We start from the raw sequence: 20,144 nt of genomic DNA on the forward strand, positions 1-20,144 counted from the left end.
CACTGCTCCCAAAACATGTCTATAACTGATAGACAAAGTGCATGCGTGTACTGCTTAGGTGCTATTAATTTACAGGAATCGCAGTTTTTGTCACTCCTTCAGCTCTCGAGTATTACATGAGAGGAAAAACTGATTTTAAGAGGTCTAATAAAGCCTACTTTTGATGAAGCTTTGTAAACTTCTCCAGCTACTAGTAACAAGTCCAAGAGACCTTCCTCTTCATCCTCCTCCTCAGCTCATTCGGAGCCTCCAAAGAAAACACCTAAATTGACTGAAAAATCTATCTCCTCGGCTCCACCACCTTTGAACCTGAGGGAGACAATCAGTGCAGACAAATCTAGCTCATCAGTTCCAAAGATTTCAGAGCCAATAGAGACTACTCCTCGGAGCTGGTCTGTTGAATTAGAACCAGTATCTCCGACATTGAGGTCCCCTATAATTGAAAGGTCTTGATCCCCCACTTTCTCATCCAGGTTGTCTAGGAGCTTATCGAATGATGATGTGGACAGGGTGGTGCGCAGGCTTTTGAAGTTGCAGGCGCTGGCAAAATTGTTCTCTACTCTGACCCCACTGGTCTCGGAGCCATCCAAGATGACTCCTCCGAGCCAAGCTGGATCTTCGGAGCTGGAATGCCAGATACCTGTTGTGGTAGACCCTTGGGTTCCAAGACCCCTTTGGGACTCTTCGGAACTGTTGCCTGCTCTGACACTTTTGGTGCTGTCTGGAGTGTCTAGGAGCTGTAATTCTCCAGTCGGCTCCGTGTCTGCCCCTTGGTGCATCTGCGCAGTTGAGCTCAGCTCCTACATCTATCTTGGAGCTGATCTCCTTGGGGCTGGGGATTTCCTCCACTTCCTCAGAACCGGGGGACTTGGCCTTTGAGGTGATGAGAAGTGTGCTGTCCCCTCCTACAGCTCTACTCAGGGATACTGGCATTCTTCCCCTTCAGGCACCAGTGTCTGCTTTGGCACCATCCCATCCACAGGACAGCGGAGATTCAGGACCTCAGGAAGCCCCATCAGGTGAGCCCCACTCTTCCGAGACCTCCCCAGACTACCCATCTGAGGAGCCACCTCAGAAGAGGACATGCAAGAGGAAGCATATAGACTCCCCTGATGAGTCCATCACTTCTGACACTGACCTCAAGGAAGCAGAAAGGTCCCTACGGTCATCCTCTGAAGATCTCTTTCTCAGATATCCTAGAGATCCTAAAACAAAGAGGTGGCTGGGAACCCATTAACCCTTCTGATGAGGAGCCAGTGTACCTGAAGGCCTTTGGATCTCAACCTTCAGCCTACTGGGTTTCTTCGCCTTTCGATGAGCTTATGGATTTGGTTAGTCAAAAAGGCGTGGGAGTCACCAGACACTATGGAACCAGTCCCTCGGAGGCCAAATAAGTTCCTGTCAGTTCCCTTGGATAAGGATTTTCTCTCAAAAAGTGTACCTGTAGATGCTATGGTGGTGGTGGTGGTGGCAGCAGCCATCAAGAAGGAACTCTCTGAGACGTCTTCATCTGTCCAATCGCCGAATAAGGAATCTCGAATGATGGACAAATAGGGGAAGCATATTTTCTCATCAGCGACTTTCACCCTCAGATTGCTGAACTATCTCACACATTTTACAAGACTTCAAAGAGATCTCCTGAAGGAGTTAGGAGATACTCTACAAGTTTCATTAGCTGCAGGGTTGTCAGAAAAAGTGACCTCTCAACTTTCCACCTTAAATTCCATAGTCAACTCCTCCATGAGACTGATTTCCTATATAGCCGATGGAGCAAGTAGAGCTGAGGGTTCAGGAGTTTCCCTTAGGAGACACTCCTGGATGTGTTGCACAATTTTGCAGAACCTTTCAAGTCTACCTTTACCAATGCCCCTTGTGATGGTTCCTTTCTTTTTGGACCAAAAGTCAAGGACACACTCACCAGATGCAAGAAGGAAGGGAAAACTCTGTGCCATTGATGTACATTTTTCCATCGCTTCAAAACCTTATCCTAAAGGCCAGAAGAGTGGAAAGATGTGGTTCAAAAGATCCCAGGGAGTTTTTCAAGCTGCATGAGGTGAACCCTTCCCCGGGACAGAGGGGGAGGTAATAATGGTAGACTTCACTTATGTGGCAGGGGGCCCGGAAAACCAGGGTGACTGCAATTCCTTTCACGACCGACCCTATCAGCACTCCTGAAAGGAGGCCTGACTGCTCTTCTCTGGAGGCAGTCGGGGCGATTAACTTTGTACCCAGAAGCCTGGTGAAATATCACAAGAGACAGTTTGGTACAAAGTATAATATCCAGAGGATATTCCATTCCCTTTTGCCATCCCATTTCACAGATCAGAAGAATCCTGGATGTTCCACCCAGTCAGAGGTTACAAGCAACCATAGCAATCCAGGAGTTGCTAAACAAAAGAGTCATCCAAGAAGTCCCCGCAGACCAAATAGGATTCGGAACTTAGTCAAGAGTCTTTTTAGTTCCAAAACGAACAAGGGACTGGAGACCCATTTTGGATCTCAGCAAGTTAAATGAATCTGTAAAGAATTCCAAGTTCTGAATGATGACACTGCAGTCAGTTCTTCCCTTTTTAAGGAAAGACGATTGGATGTGCTCAATAGACCTCCAAGATGCGTACTGCTATGTAAAAATGGACAGAGCATCAAGGAGTCATCTACGCTTCCGTCTGGGAGCCAGACATTATCAGTTTTGAGCTCTGCCCTTTGGTCTCACTACAGCCCCCAGAGTATTCACCAAATGCATGTCAGTAGTAACGGCTCACCTGAGATGCCTGGGATTCCAAGTGTTTCCATACCTGGATGACTGGCTCCTAACTGCCACCACCAAGCATCTACTTCTACAGGCCAGGGACACTACACTGGAGCTTTGTGCTCAGTTAGGCATAACAGAGAATTTTCAAAAATCTGCCTTGTTGCCTTGTCAGTGTATTATATTTATCGGTGCAGATCTAGACACCATTTCCATGATGGCTCGCCTCCCGCCCGACAGAGTCTCTGTCCTCAGACAGCAAATAGTAGACCTTCTTCCCAGGAGCAAGGTAAAAGCAAAAGTAGTCCTAACACTTCTTGGAACCATGGCGTCAACCATTACTGTAGTCCCTCTAACCAGGATGCACATGAGAATCCTTCAATGGCGTCTGTTTGCTCGGTGGTCCCTTCGAGAACTTCCTACGTCCCACCAGATAACGATAACGGATTCATGCATAAGAGATCTCCGATGGTGGCTGCAGTCCGATCACGTGACCATCGGAAGATCTTTTGTTCCACAGCAACCTGTTGCTACTGTGACCACAGACACTTCTCAGGGTGAGGGGGCATTATCTGGAAAGAACAGTCCAAGGCGCATGTCAAGAACGCGAGGCTCAGTTGCACATCAGTGTTCTAGAGATGAGAGCAGTGCTTCTGGTGTTCCAAGCACTTCAGGACTCTCTCCCACTAGGAATGATTGCAGTCCAGTCAGACATGTCTGTAGTCTGGTGCATAAACAAACAAAGAGGAACCAGATCATACCCCCTTTGTCGAGAGGTGCTGAGAGTGTGGTAATGGGCAGTCTCTTCCCAGCGTTTTCTGGTAGCAACGCATATCCCGGGGAAATCCAACGTGATAGCCTACAAGCTCAGCAGGGCGATTTTGATGCTTCATGAGTGGACTCTGAAACAGAGCATAGCGGACAAGATTTTCTGAACTTGGGGCCAGCCTTGCTGCGACCTATTTGCAACCCCCCCTGAACACCAAATGCAACAGCTAATTTACCCTAATCACCCCAGTGGGGGAGACCCTGAGAGATGCACTCATCCACGTTTGGCCTTGAGATTTCTGTATGCCTTCCCTCCCTTTCTGCTAATTCCCAAAGTCATTCAGAAAGCGAAGGTCTTGAGAAGCAGGCTAATTCTCATTGCTCCATATTGGCCTCGTCAGATTTGGTTCCCTTTCCTCTGGCCTCATCTTCAGGAGAAGCCATGGGCTCTGGACCTAGTCCCAGACCTTCTGACTCATATGTCAGGTACACTTCATCCTTCTCTCCAGACCTTCAATTTGACAGCTTGGCTGCTCCACTTTCAAACTTAGTCAGGCTTCAAAATTTTACTCCAGCAGTTAAACATATTTTGACCTCTTCTCATAAGGCTTCCACCAGAAAACTGTATTCCAGCAAATGGAAGAGATTCTCTTACTGGGCAAGAGTTAGAAACATAGATCCCTTCTATGCCTCTATTAGTTTAATTTTAGAATTCCTGGCAGAACTCAAATCTCTTCTGTAACTACAATCAAAGTCCAATTAGCTGCAATTTCCAATTATCACATTGGTGAATACACTCCTGTATGGTGAGACCTCCCATTAAAGAACCTCTCTCACCTTGGGACCTAAATTTCATTCTTACTTGCCTAACTTTTCCCCCTTTTGAGCCTGCTTTTTCATACCCTCTAAAGTTTCTCTCCTGGAAGACCATCTTGTTAGTGGCCATTACATCTGCACGAAGAGTCTCAGACTTGCAAGCTCTATCAATTAAGCCACCATACCTAATCTTTTATAAGGATAGAGTATCCTTGAGGACTAATCCATCTTTCGAACCAAAAGTCTGCCCTCAAACCAATCTGAACCAGTCTATTGAACTTCCAGTTTTCTTTCCTAATCATACCAACAAGGTAGAATACAAATTACATCTGTTTGGATGTACATAGGCAACTGAGATTTTATTTACATAGAACCAAAGATTTCAGGAAAACAGAGCAGCTTTTAATTTCCTTTTCTCAAGCAAAGCGAGGCAAGCCAGTCTCATAAGTTACACTTTCAAATTGGCTTACCAGTTGTATTACCTTTATATAGACTTCAAACAATAGAAATTTACCTTTCAAAGTCAAGGCCACTCAGCTAGAGCTCTAGCAATGTCCTCTGCTTACTGTGCCACATTGTCTATGGACAGCATTTGTGCAGTGGCTACATGGGCCAGGCCACATATTTTCATTACTCATTAGAAGGTAGATTTGGCCTCCAGGGACAGAGCTTCTTTTGGGTCCACAGTGCTCAAAGGTGTCCCGTGAGCCACCCAGGAAGATGGTGCTAGGGACACTGTCCCATCCAGTAAGAAAGAAGGCGAGAGGGACAACATAACATAAAGAAGTTATGTACTTGTCATAATGTTCCATGTTTGTTGTCCTCTCTCTCACCCTTCTTTTTTACGTCCCTCCCTCCTTCCACCAGCCAAGGCTCCTAGAGGACTCAGATGAGAGTTTTTCTTTCCTCCTACTGAGAGACGACTTCTGAAATTGGTTGTTTTTCCTCTTTTATGTATTATTCATAGGTTCATAGGTTAGTACTAGGCTAACTGCCCTTGTGGGCCATTGTAAGCCTAGCCAGTTATCCCCTGTGAGACTCAAACCCTGCACCCTGCACCTTGTGTTTGTAAGGCAAACACCTTAACCATTAGGCCATCTTCCCAATACATTTTTCATGTTATGTAAATAGGAATATACATTCCGTTTATGGCTAGTAGCAAATAAGATCTGGGGGTTACTCCAGTGCATTATGGGATAGGTATTGAGCCACAAGCCAAGTCAGAGACTCCGAGCTAGTGTATTGATCGAGTCGGAGCCGAGTATTGGCTTTGAACCCATCCAGTAAGAAAGAAGGGCAAGAGAGAACAACAAACATGGACCTTTATGGTAAGTACATAACTTCATTTTGGGACAAGAATGTGATATTAAGGAACTTGAGCAAGAGGGAGTGTATAAATATTTGGGAATTGATGAAGGATCAGCAATAAAACATGAACAAATGCAAATAAAACTTAGTAAGGAATATTTTGTAAGACTTAAATTAATCCTAAAAGCAGTGTTGACTTTCATGCACAAAGCTCACACTATAAACCAATTTGCTTTTCCTGTCCTTACTTACAGTTTTGGAGTGATTGACTGGCCCCAAAATGTGTTGGCTAGATTAGATAGGAAAACAAGAAGGATGCTTCATGCTCACCAAATGATTTATAAAATTCAGTGCATACCAACATTATATATTCTCCATTCTGAAGGAGATATGGCCATCCTTGAAATTGTTTACATGTATAGATATATATTCCCCATTCTGAAGGAGATATGGCCATCCTTGAAATTGTTTACATGTATAGATCTGCAGTTGTGAGACTGCAGACATATCTGCTGACCTATCAAGACCCAAACATAGTGAAAGTATTGAAACATGAGGAGAATAAATCTAAGATGACTTCCCTGCTTAGTCCACCAGAAGCATATTGCTGTCAAGCAGGAATAGAAATCAAACCAGAAGTAGATAAAAATCAGGCAGCAACTGAATATGCCACAAAGCATCATAGAAAATGATGAAGTCTACATCATATGGGATGACCCATTACCAACAGTTCAAAAGATTCATGCAAGAAAACCAGATATAGTGGTCCATGAAAAGAAGACAAAAGTAGCATTGATCATTGAATTCACTACACCCAGTGACTACAGTGTCTTGTGTACAGAGAGAGACAGTCAGAAAATATCAAGATTTGCAGGCAGAAACAAAGAGCAATGTGGAGGAAAGATACCCAGACAGTTCCAAAAGTACTAGGAGCAAAGGGTCTTATAAAAAAGAATCTACAGTCGTATAATTATTTAGACATGTAACTCTGAACGAATTGCTGGAGTCATCACTGGGCACATTGTAGGTGCTGCGAAAAGTACTTTTGGCTAACATCAAAGATTGAAACAATACTAATTACATGAACTTTAATTGTACTTTGACTTAGAAATGGGGTCCATTCCTGTCATGGAATTAGAAACCCAAATGATTTGGAGAAATTAAAAAAGTATATAATATTCTGTATGACTGTTGTAATTCTTCTTAAGGATCTGCGTCCTTCATCTCTTTGCTCCTTTCACACCGTCAGATTACACTTTTATAACTGAGCTAAAATTCAAGACCGTCTCTCTGAAACACCATCTTTTCTGCTAACAAAAAAAAAACAAAGGAAGCTTCACTAACTACTGCTCATAAACCCTGAGTTCTTAGCTCAGATGCACAGGTGCATTTCAGCAGGGAACTCAGAGTGTACCATTGTAATGTTCTTTAGGGTCACTGTATTATTCACTTAAGGCTTCCAGTGGATTGCTGTTCTAGTTGTTATCTTGAGATTTGTGATGGCAGATCTATAAAACTGTGGGTTTGTGGCTGTATGGCTACTGTGCAGCAGTGGTGATCTGAATTGGAGAAAAACATCCTGGTTATATTCACACACACACACACACACACAAAACGTACTGTGAATCTTGTAATAAAGGAAGGAAACTCACTGGAAACACAGTGGGTGGACAGCACAATTTTCAGTTTTATAAAATATGGAACACAAGTCTGTATTTTATTAAATTGGAAATTGTGCTCTCCATCCACTCTGTTTTTAGTGAGTTTCCTTTTTTCTTTGACTATACACTTGTTGGAGTTCACTGTATGCACTGTGGTTTGTTTAATATATTTGAAAAGCGCTGTGTATACAATGGACCTAAATGCAATTGGGATAGCTTCTATACTAACAAATCTTTAGGGAAATAAACTGTGTACATCAAACGTAATGTTTTTTGAAGTTCTCCAACTGTAAAATGCTGCTACTATCCTGCCCTTAAAAGTAACCAGTGTGTGTGTGTGTGTGTGTGTGTGTGTGTGTGTGTGTGTGTGTGTGTTTATGTATGTGTGCATTTGCCGGTGTTTATGTATTTGTGAATGTGCTTATGTGTGTATATTTGCCATAGGCTCACTCCATGTTGGCATCATAAGCAAGCTCAAATAAAAAACACAGAGTAGCTGCAAAAATCCAAAGGAATTTCATAGGATCATAGGAGGTTACTAGGCTAATGGCCCTGGGGCCCTTACAAGCCTAGCCAAAAGTTTATCCCCAAAAAAGAAACCTCATTTAGCAGTCAGCATCTATCCCAGCCCACTGCTTCCACTAATACCCTCAATACTAACCTTTACACTCCCCACACATTACACAGACACACAACCAACCCCGCACTCATAACCATAAACCAAATCACCCCAGCTTACTTTTCAGCCCACCCCTTTATCTCAAATAAAAAGACTACTACAAAACTGAAATGTTGCTCAGCCTCTGCAGACGGCCTTCCACCAGAATACCTAAAGCTTGCCACAGAGACAATAGCATTCCCTGTTAGTATCTTAATTAATAGATCCATAGCTGAATCACATGTCCCTAACCTATTGAAAAAATCACACATTATCCCATTACATAATGGAGGCAACTACACTGACATCAGAAACGTTTGTCCTATTGCAATCTTGTCCCTCCTCTCTAAGATTCTAGAAAAATGTGTGCACCTACAACTTCTCTACCATCGTAAACACAGCAACCTACTTTCCCACACTCAACATGGCTTTAGATTTGTACACAGTACCTCAACAGCCTTATTATCTTTCATGGACTCTGTCAACAAAGGCCATGACAGTGGCAAACTACTATCTGCAGGATTTCAAAAGCATTTGACATGTTATCTCACCCTAAACTCCTTAAAGAACTTTACAACATTGGCCTATCCTCTTCATCTAACTACCTAGTTGTAAGGCAGTAAGCAGTGAAATGGCAAGGCTTTATCCCCCCATATCACATCACCCCCACAGGTGTAACTCAAGGATCCATCCCTGGCCCATTACTCTTTAATGTCTTCATCAATAACTTACATACATCCTCCTGTGGAGGCACTCTAATCCAATATGCAGATGACTCCACTATCATCTGCATAACAGACACCTTAACTCACCTACAGTACATAACACAACAAGCTTTCTTTTTCATAGAAACATGGCTCTCCAATGTTTTATACTCCTACTTATCTCAAAAAAACACATTTTATAGAAAGCATTCAAGCCCTTACTAAAGATTTTCCTCCCAACAGTCATGACATGCCCTCTCCTCAGACAGCAGACTTCCACAGTTTCACCCTAAAACCCATCCTAGCCTCCTACATCAAATCACTGCTTCTTAAACTGAAATCCTGATGTCTCCCAGCATAGTACCTCAAGCTGGCTGCCAGCTCCATAGCCTATCCCGTGTGTCTTCTAATTAACAGATCTATCAATGAATCATACGTTCCTTCTCAATGGAAAAAAAGTCATCATCCCCTTTTGTAAAGGAGGAACCTCATCTGATAAAACCAGTTTCAAACCTATCACCATATTATCCCCGTTGTCAAAAATTCTGGAGAAGTGCATTCATAAGCAATTTCTTCAACAGATTCTTCAGAAGCTTACATCATGGTTTTAGACCTGTCCATAGCATTGCTATAGCCTTATTAACTTTCTCAGATGCTATTAACAAAGCCAGAGACAAAGGCAAATGTGTTTCCTCTGTATTGCATGATCTCTCTAAAGCTTTTGATCTAAGCTTTCACCAAAAACTCTAACTGTTTTTCTTTGGGCTATCACAATCCGCACTACTACTTAACCATAGATTACAGTCTTTTAAATGGCTCTCCACTTTCTTGTCCTTCCTTCCTGTCAATACTGGTATGCCACAGGATTCCATTCTCAGCCCTCTACTCTTTAATATATTCACTAACAATTTACATCCTTTCAGCAAGCTTCCCTCATACAATACACTGATGATTCTACCCAAATATGCATTTCCGACAACCTAATACATCCTCAGAGAATTACTCAAGAAGCCTTTAATTCTGTTGAAATTTGGCAACAGGATAATCGCCTGCTACTACAATGTCTTTTGGTTTTCCCGGTTAGGGGTCGCCACAGCAGATCACCAGCCCAGATTGATTTGCAGTGGTGTTTTTACGGTGTCAATTTGCCAGCCTGGTGCCCATCCTTTACAGAAGGCACACACACACACCCCTACCTGCATGTCTTTAAAACTCACTCGACCGCAGGGAGGACATGCAGACTCCACACAGAAGGCACTCCAGCAGAAAATCAAACCAGAGAACCTTTTGTTGTCGCCTCACAGCAAGAGGTTTTCCAGTTTGATTCTTGACTAGAGTGCCATCTGTGTGGAGTCTGCATTTCCTCTGTGCGGTCAAGTGAGTTTTAAAGACATGCGGGTAAGTGCATGTGTGATCCCAAAAAAACTAAATTTCTTCTTTTTGTTTTCCAAAATCTGACTTCCATGAAAAAAAAAAACTTTAAAATTTCTTCCTTGTTACCCTACATACAAAACTACTTGACATGATAATTTATGACAATCTTAAATTTGATTTATACATCCACAACAGCATCAGGAAAACCCATCAAAAACTAGGCACCCTACATAGAGTAAAGAAATTCATTACACACACTGCCAAGATAACTCTAGCTACGACTTATACTCTGTCCTGTATGGTGCCTGTATCATGACCAACACACAAATCTCAGCTAGTTCAAAATTTGAGCAGTGTATAACAAAGTTGCCAGATTTTCTTGCACAAACCCTTACCAGACCCAAGCTTCCTCAACACCTGTCTTATATTCAGTCCACCTTAACACAAAAAGCGGCCATACCCCATCCACCCATCCAGCAATTTGATCCCTACTCCAATACTATCTTCCAAATTGTCCCATTTAGTCAAATAATAAACAGCTGCTTACCATCTACAAAATGCAAAGGAATGCTGGGGACAGTCTCTATTCCAGTAGTGTAGCTAAAAATTGGAATAAAATGCCTATATCATGCCCCATAAGTATGGGTATTGCTGAGCCAGTTCATGTTTGTGCGCATGCTTTATACCTGTAGGTTTTGTTTTATCTTCATTGATTTTATACCTTGAAGAAACCTTCCTTCCATACTTTTCAGTAGCTTCTGTACTCTCCCAAGAGTAAAAATCCTGCACCAGTGCTAAGGGAGAGCATAGTACTCTCCCAAGAGTAAAAATCCTGCACCAGTGCTAAGGAAGAGCATAGTACTTTCCCAAGAGTAAAAATCCTGCACCTGTGCTAAGGGAGAGCATAGTACTCTCCCAAGAGTAAAGAATAATGCACCAGTGCTAAGGGAGAGCATAGTACTCTCCCAAGAGTAAAGAATCCTGCACCAGTGCTAAGGGAGAGCATAGTACTCTCCCAAGAGTAAAGAATCCTGCACCAGTGCTAAGGGAGAGCATAGTACTCTCCCAAGAGTAAAGAATCCTGCACCAGTGCTAAGGGAGAACATAGTACTCTCCCAAGAGTAAAGAATCCTGCACCAGTGCTAAGGGAGAGCATAGTACAGTTATGTAAGATTTTGCCATAACAGTAGATGTCCTACTTTTCACTGTTGCAGTATTCTGACCATCCCTCCTTCTGGCTGGGTTTTTTTTTCCTGCATCATTTTCACTTTCTTATTCCATTCCTGTATTTGTATGTTAATGTTATTGCTTTCTTTGGGGTTGCTCTGGTTCTCCTGGGCACTTTAGTTGTGAGGATTAGGACACACCCCTACATAAATACACCAACTCCAAGATCGCACCACATTGCAGAAATGGGAACGCATCCCATTTCCCACTACTCACCATTGTCGGGTGGGGTGTTGTGTCGGCAATCTCGTCTCGTTGATCCTTTCGTCGTTGAAGTATGTTGTCGTGAAACTGATAGGTACCCCATTTAATGTTATGGTAAGATCTTACACAACTATACTTTCTATGACAAATAATATTTTTGTCCTCTCTTCATGAGACTGTATGATTCAGGTTTCTTTTTCATCTTTTAAGGAGTCCATGTTTCCTGCCCTTCACCATGAACAGCTTTATATATTTATAAAATGTCATGCATGTGGTGTCTAACTTAACAACCATTAAAAATCCTAAGCTGAGGAAGAGTCCTTCATGTGTATGGGTTCAGAATTTTGTAATATGTAAGGCTAAATGACTCTTCCTGATTTAAACAAGGTAACATATTTACTTATCTTGAACATCTTAAGCTTTTGAGAAAGGTTAATTGTCTTGGAGCCAGCCTGAAATAATTTTGAAGTATCCTCTCTCAGTTTAGTAAGTGCATTCCGTTGTTTGACACACTCAAACCTTCTGATTTTTCAGTTGTGACAGGAGTATCTAAACGTTTTTTCCTTTTTATCCTAGACCATTTTTTATAGATGCAGCCATAGCTGCTCGCACTATAACATCCTTGAATGCTCTTTCAGAGTTCTTGGATTTCACTGACAAAAGCCTTGCATCACTGCAGGAGAAGTTTCTATATGCTGCTGCTTTTTCTCCACGTCCTTCCAAAGAACTCCTTCACCTTATTCTGGTGAGTACATTTCCCTTTACTTACTTGTTTGTTTTTTAAATGAATGATTGAACTGATCTTTGACCATTTTCACTCTTAATCAGGACCATAGACAAAAACAGAGTATTAAAGGTGCATAGAATAGCATCTATTTCATATGCAGTTTGCATGTATATCTGTGTGCAAAAGAAACAAATCACAGACGCTTTAGATAGTACATGCGAAATACTGATGATTTGTATAAGCAGATTGTGTGTTTCATAGATTGGGAAGACTGTTGAACAAATGAAAGTAAACTTATATGGTGCACAGTGATTGGTGAACTCCCATATGAAATGGATTAGAGTGAAGCCCATCCTGAGATGTAAATGACATTTATTCCATAACCAAGGGATCTTCTGTGACCAAGTTATTCCACTATACATTGCTATCATTTTGAATAAGGATTGACATTTATTCCATAACCAAGGGATCTACTGTGACCAATGTATTCCACTATACATTGCTATCATGTTGAATAAGGAAAAGAGCTAATGAGAGACCCATCTTACCAAATATTAGAGGATGCTGGGCTTCCTCTTCATGACAGTGCTACGGGTTACAAGCTGCTAATGAGAGACCCTACTCACCAAATACTAGGGGAGGCTGGGCTTCCTCTTAATGACAATGCTATGGGTTACAAGCTGCTAATGAGAGACCCTACCTAACAAATACTAGAGGAGGCTGGGCTTCCTCTTAATGACAGTGCTATGGATTACAAGCTGTTAATGAGAGACCCTACTTACCAAATACTAGAGGAGGCTGGGCTTCCTCTTAATGACAGTGCTACGGGTTACAAGCTGCTAATGAGAGACCCTACTTACCAAATACTAGAGGAGGCTGGGCTTCCTCTTAATGACAGTGCTACAGATTACAAGCTGTTAATGAGAGACCCTACTTACCAAATACTAGAGGAGGCTGGGCTTCCTCTTAATGACAGTGCTATGAGTTACAAGCTAAGCCCAAGTCATTGAGGGCTGTCTAATGGATATATCATTACCAAGCCCAGAGGACAGATATGTCCATTTAGTTTTAATGTTGACAAGTTGGGATTTTCTACACCACTTTAGGATGCATGTACATATTGTGTGCTTCTGACCATACTGTACAAAGGACAAAGGAAGATGGTAAGAAAGTCTGTAAAACCAAAATGCTTTGTAGTCCTTCTTCAGTTCTGTGCGATGGAAAATATTACTTGTTATTACTTCTTTATGCCAGGTATCTGGCATTCAGCTTATGAGAACTTATTTTAATTTACTCAGACAAGGCTGCCTTTCTCTACCACTGCTACGATTTTTTTATTATTTTTAAAGGTGATACTTTTCTACCAAAAGGCTTTGGAAATGTATATACTTTGAGAGTTACAAGAAAAAAAAAACTAAAAGAATAAATGCCAGACAATAGGGGGAACTGAACAGTTAAAATAAAAGTCAGTGCAGCCATGCTTTTGCATTCTCCCTCTGTGGCAATTATAATGATGACTTCAGTATTGGGTTAAGGCTATAAAATACTTGCCAGCTGCTCTCTGTAGTTTTCGTCGGTTTACCACAGAAGCTTGATGATAATAATGTGCTTCATTCTTTAGTCCAGGTGTCACCTGTATAATCTCTAAAATTAGATAACTGGGCTTTGTATAGTCTTATTGGCATTGTGCTTATCACAATGAGATAGCATCTATAACCAGCAATTCACTTTCTATATAGATTACTTACAGCCTTAAAATAAATTGTTGTTACATTCAAACTTGCAAGAATTGAAAACCAAAAGAAAACCACAGTTTCATACTCTGTTAGTTTCAGTCCATAAGCTCCTCTTTCAACAAACTTTTCAAAGTGCACTCTGTTTGAATACACAGTTCACACTTTCAGAAAGTAAAACTTATTTACAAGCACTTTAAGCTGTTCCAGGAATCCTTCTTGTCATAAGAAGACAGCACAGTTCCACATGCACATTAATACAAGCATAAAATGGAGTTAGAAGGAAAATACATGAGTTTAGAAATGTCTAGTCAACAAAAATGGAATGAGAAAGATTTTATAACTGAAGAGGTTAATCACTTTGCAGTAAGGAGGTAATACCTCTGTAAGGTTAATAGTTGAATTATACAATAAGAAGAGATAACCAATAAATCAAGAATCAGCTGTAAATGCACTAACTGGGGAGGCATCCATAAGTTAAGTCACAGGCAGATCAGACAGTAAATCAGATGGTAACTGTCACAATGGAAATGTCCAAGAGGATGTCATGGTAACTGGAGGAAATGTAAGAAGTTGTAATAAAGAAGAATACCAGTAGATATGTGTACGACTGGGGTCTACCTGTAACGATTGACATCTCAGATTATCGAATCTGACATGACCGAAACGAATCAACAAAACTGCACAACACCAAAAAGTGAAAGCACTACATTTCATGTAACCACAAAATCCTATCTAATGTGTACGATCATTGTCATATGTGTCTTTGTTAAGTAAAATAAAGAAAAACATTCCCATTTATATTCCTGTGCAAACAAATCAATCTGTACTGCAAAGATAACTCGCATGTAGTGAATTTCCCCATAATTCATTCTGTGCTTAAAGAAACAGTGGTGGAATCAGTACTTCACCAAGGTTTACATTTTCAGATCTGTTGCTACAGCTGTAATAAATTCTGTGCAGCTGTAATCACTTCTGTGTTGTAATATACATTGAAATTGATTGTGCTGCTGCACTAATTTTTGCTTTTTAAGTGATGGAGAGCAACCAGTGTTTATACGAATTCTGAGTTCATCACCTCTCTTCTGTTCATGCACTACAGTGTACATTAAAGTTGCTAAGTCTAGATTACTTCTACCAATTAAACATTGCAACAGCCGATGCCACGCTTCAACTGTGTCTTGAGTTATCAGTAAAAACAATTCATTAAGGCTGGAAATATTCCAGAATTGAATTGAAAACGGTGGTGGGAATGAAGCTGAATATGTGCTAAACTTCCTAAGACATACCAGTCTGAGAAGTATTTTATAAGTTTTTTGCCTTCTACTGGAAAATAATCTTTTAAAGTGTGAAATGTTGGTATTACATCACTTTATAACAAAAAAAACAAGGCTTCAAGTTTCTTTATAGACATTTGAAATGTCATTTTCTCTATAAATTCTGTCCACAATGGAAAAAAAACTTTAGACGTAGCTCCATTCACATTTAATCTTATACTCCTCATTGCTGCGGTTTCAAAGTCGCATAAAATAAAGTTTACATTACATTCAAATTTGTTGTCTTCTAACAGCTCAAATATGCAATACCACATATAATTGTAACACTTCAGAGACTTCTTTGACATGAAGCTGTACAACAGAGGAATTGATATACTGTAGCTTGCGTATTTGACTAAACCATGTACGCTACATCGTTGTCTTAATTGCTTCTGCTTACTGATATATGTACCATCCATCATCCAAACTGTAGCCTGACTTAAGTCGAACATGTTCTCTACAGTACTTGGAACCAAAACTGTGTTTTCACTTGTTGAATCCACTAATTTTTTCGCAAGAAAGTGTCCTACTTTTAAAGGATAGTTTTCCATGTTTACAGTTAAAATATCAACTGTTTCTTTACATCTTGCAAACATACATTTCTTCCTAATTTTGCTAACTTACTGTAATAATGCTTTTCTACTAGATAAATTTGCAGTAAATTCTAGCGACGTAGAAGCAAGACCATCATCTACAAACAGACAAGGATTATCTCTGGAAACTGATGCTCTTTGCTTCATGTCGTGTCACACTTTATATCTCTCAACATTTGCTGGATCAGCTGAGTGGTTATGATTCACGGATGTCATGAGTTCCTCACCACTAACAACACAAGATGTTACAGGTCTACCTTTGCATTTTCCTCAGCTCTTAAACTTACATGCCCAGTACTTATATTTTTTGTAGTCTTCTCCAAATGATAAATGCAATTTTCCAAAACAGATATAGCATTTCCTTTATGTGAATGGTACGTTATATACACATGCCCAATAATTCTGGGTTTGTACGTCGTCACATCCACCATTACTCTACAATGGTATATTGTACGTGTGACTAAAAGCTTAGTTCTTCTTTATAGTGCTGGTAATTACAGAAAGTATTTAAACAATTTTCAGTTACATGAAATTGTGTTTTCACTTTTCTGTGTTATGCAGTTTTGCTAAATTCATCTCTGTCATGTCGGATTCGATAATTTGGGATTTCGGTCTTTACAGGTAGACCTGTATGACTGACATATTTGATAATAAAACAATATTACTGCATGATTAAAATTATTAGCAACATAAACAGTCTGTACTTGTAAGGAATATTTTTTTAAAACAAGGAACATCTTTATTAAATTATCATGTATGACACAGGCCATGTTACATTTATATACATGAAAATAAACCTTAGCGGCACAATCTTAATTGCAAACATTATACATTCCAAACGATGCCAACATAACTGTAGCTGCAAACATTATACATTACTTGTAACATCTGTGGTTATTGCTAGTCAACCAGTACATAGCTCATTCAAATCCTGCCTTCTTTTAAACTTTGTTCCTCCTTTGCATGTATTGATCCTACATTACCCATTTTTTCCTATGTAATTTGCTCCTACCTTTTTCTAAACATCCCAGTTCCAGTTGTTTTTTCTCTGTTACTATCTTCACTACTTCTAGTAACATTGGTTTAGATTTTGATTTCCATTTTCTAGTAATTGCTTTTTTGGCAGTCATCATAATTAGACTCAGCAAGGCCTTATTATGTCTAGACAATTCCAATTCTCTATCATAGCTCAAAAGAATCATTTCCACAGACACTCCAATTTCTCACCCATGATCTCCAACAGAGCAGTCTGCAGGGAATCTTTAAAGATTGCCAACTCATTATACTCCCAGAAAATATGTTCCCAGTTGTTTCTTTCTTCCCCATCACACTTACATTTGCTATCTACTTGAGGAAAAATTCTTTGAAGTCTGCTTGGGGTATAAAAATACTTACGTAAACACTTCCAAGCAAAGATCCTAAATCTTCTAGCTTTGTTGTATATCTGGAAGACACACACACACACACACACATATATATATATATATATATATATATATATATATATATATATATATATATATATATATATATATATATATATAATATATATATATATATATATATATATATATATATATATATATATATATATATATATATATATATATATATATATATAATATATATATATATATATATATATATATATATATATATAGTATATATATATATATATATATATATATATATATATATATATATATATATATATATATATATATATATATATATATAGTATGTGTGTATATATATATATATATATATATATATATATATATATATATATATATATATATATATCTATATATCCCCATTGTTTTTTCTGAGTTGCTTATCTACTGTCTCTTCCCAATCCTTCCTAAACTCCTCTGTTTGATTCTTGTAGTTATCATGCAATAATTTACATGCCCTGCTAATTATTCTTTTCTTAATGACAACTTTTGTTATAGTTCTACCAGTGCTGCTCTTTCATTTAGGACCCCCAATGTCTTTCTCTTTGCATATACTCTGATATTAATCCTTGATATGGAAGGCAATGTCTAGCCTGCAGTCCAAATAAGTTCTTGGTGTCTTCCCATTCTATTACCTTTCCCCTGTCTAGTTATTTGCCAGTTTTCTCCAATATATTCCCACCCCCCTTTGCCTATTGTCTGTTTCCCTAATTGCAGTCATACCTATCAGCAGAATCTCCTTCTCCATTCCTGTGTTGGCTTAGTTCTTAGAAAACCTTCTACTACTTTATGAATATAATATTGTGTATGATTGTTGTTGTTCTCCCTAGAGGTCTGAATCCAAAGTCCCAGTCTCTCCCTCTTAATTGAGCTTCCCCTCTGTTTCATCAGCATACTTGTAAGGAATATTGTTATAAAATAAATTATTTTATATAAAAAGAAGAGCAAAATCATTACATCATACTATACTGAACTTCATTCCCAAATCCAAATCAGTTCTGGAAGGGGATTCAACCATTCCTCAGCATTAAAATTAGGCTAAGCAGAGTTGCTACCACTTCACAAAACTATCCACTCCAACAGTGAAATAAACAGCTCAGCATATATTTGAGTCATTTCTCATGAAACATCCAGACACTCCTACCCTGGCCGTAAGAAACCATTACCCTGCTATTCATCAAGTGGAAAGTAGAGAAGGGAAAACTCAGTCATTTCAGCCTCCCAATGTTGAGTGCCTTGATCGCGGTTTTCCATATGAAAACATTGCTTGTGCATTTTTATTTGTGTGCTTGCAATGATTCCTTTTCTTGTTGTTTTTCTCTTTTCTCCACAGGTATGAGACCACGAAGTTAGTATATATAAGTAAGGGTATGTGGGAGGTGCAAAGTGCCTTGCCCCTTACAAAAAAGGTTTATTTACTAAGTCTCATCAGGTTTAAACATTGACCAACTTGTATCATCTGGTTGAAGTTTTAGTGAATAAACACTTGAATTGTACATGCAACACAAGAAATACTTTCACCTACCAGCTGTACTAGAGTCTCTGTACCCAAAATATCCTGGAAGATAGTGAGTTCTATCAGAAAATTATGGCCAAGAGTGAAAGGACTAAATCACTTGTAACTGTGGCATTCCACCGAGATTGTTCTGCTAAGCTGTCGGTGTCATCACAACAGTAGTCATATGGATTATGATGTGATCCTTCAAAGTACTTGGAAACAATAATGTCTGCTTTTGAAAGACTGTGACAAGTAAAATCGTGGTAATTATAAATCTGTGTCAGTCCTAAGCCTTCCACCCAAATGATCGGAATATGTTGTACATTTCCAGTTGTCCATCCATCTGAAAAACAGGAACTGTTGATACATATGTGTTATGTTTTTTGCTTTGGACACTGGGTGATTTTGACCTTATTAGAACTTCCTGTTACATTTTCCAGAACCTTGGCAAGACGTATACAAATCTTTTGACTGAAAATACCCTCCTCCTCCACAGATACGTAGTAGTTGCCTGCCTGTCTGAGTTGCTGTCCGTTTTATTGTCAATGCTGAGTATAATGGTAAGCTCCCAGTAATCTTTTTCCCCAGGCCACACTGACGGTCTCATTATTCTTACTTTCCCTTTATGTGGGAGTGGCCTAAGTCATCCAGCAGTTACACTTTATTCCACTGAATCACTTTTCAGTGAAGACCATTATTTTGAAATAATCTTTGTAAAACAGCAATCCCCCATTTGTTTAATTTATTTTTCTTAAGTTAGAGCAAAGCCTCCCCCAATCCCTGTCTAATATAACTTACTCTGAGATTGCTGAAAAGAACAGAAAATGGCATGTCTTCCTGCTTGTGGAAAATAAGAAACCTATGAATACATTTTTTGATGTAGTATTTACTGCAGTCCTACATAGAACACAACATCTAAGACACCTTCTCCTGCAAGTCACCTTATATGGTTTACCTTAATATGTTTTTGAAATGCCCCGTAGTAAATTTCTCTGAGAGGTAAGTGGTTCCATGACTGAAATTTCATATATGAGTGATTGATACTGAAATGTGCAATCACTTTGTGTCGGACCAATAGTGAAAATCTAACTTTAGTGCTTGATTTTTAAATCACTTTTGCAGAGGGGCTTTGCTTCTTGCATTTCCCACCCCCATCCCCCCACCCCACTTCTTGGATATAATAACTCTTGAGTCACTGTATCGCAGAGAAAAGTGAACTCTCGAGGATACCACAACTTTGATCTTTAAGTTAAATAAAATGAATTGCAGATAACTGTAATGCTTTAGACAACAAGCATTACATCAGCAGATTAAGTTGTGCAAATTTACTGTGAACAATAAAATTGTATGTGTC

General features: G+C 39.5%; 1 protein-coding gene across 2 annotated transcripts in view; it reads left to right on the plus strand.

The window, feature by feature from the left end:
- The window catches only part of LOC122789471 (microsomal triglyceride transfer protein large subunit-like), a 1,260,333-nt gene that overhangs the window by 618,711 nt on the left and 621,478 nt on the right, over nt 1-20,144 (plus strand). For both annotated transcript variants that reach the window (XM_044056964.1, XM_044056965.1), the window contains exon 9: nt 12,046-12,214. In XM_044056964.1, coding sequence (XP_043912899.1) covers nt 12,046-12,214 — 169 coding nt within the window. The remainder of the gene's footprint in view (nt 1-12,045; nt 12,215-20,144) is intronic.

Source organism: Protopterus annectens, chromosome 14.part0 (genome assembly GCF_019279795.1).
Source record: "Protopterus annectens isolate FY-2018-M chromosome 14.part0, PAN1.0, whole genome shotgun sequence".
Classification (NCBI taxonomy): Eukaryota; Metazoa; Chordata; order Ceratodontiformes; family Protopteridae; genus Protopterus; species Protopterus annectens.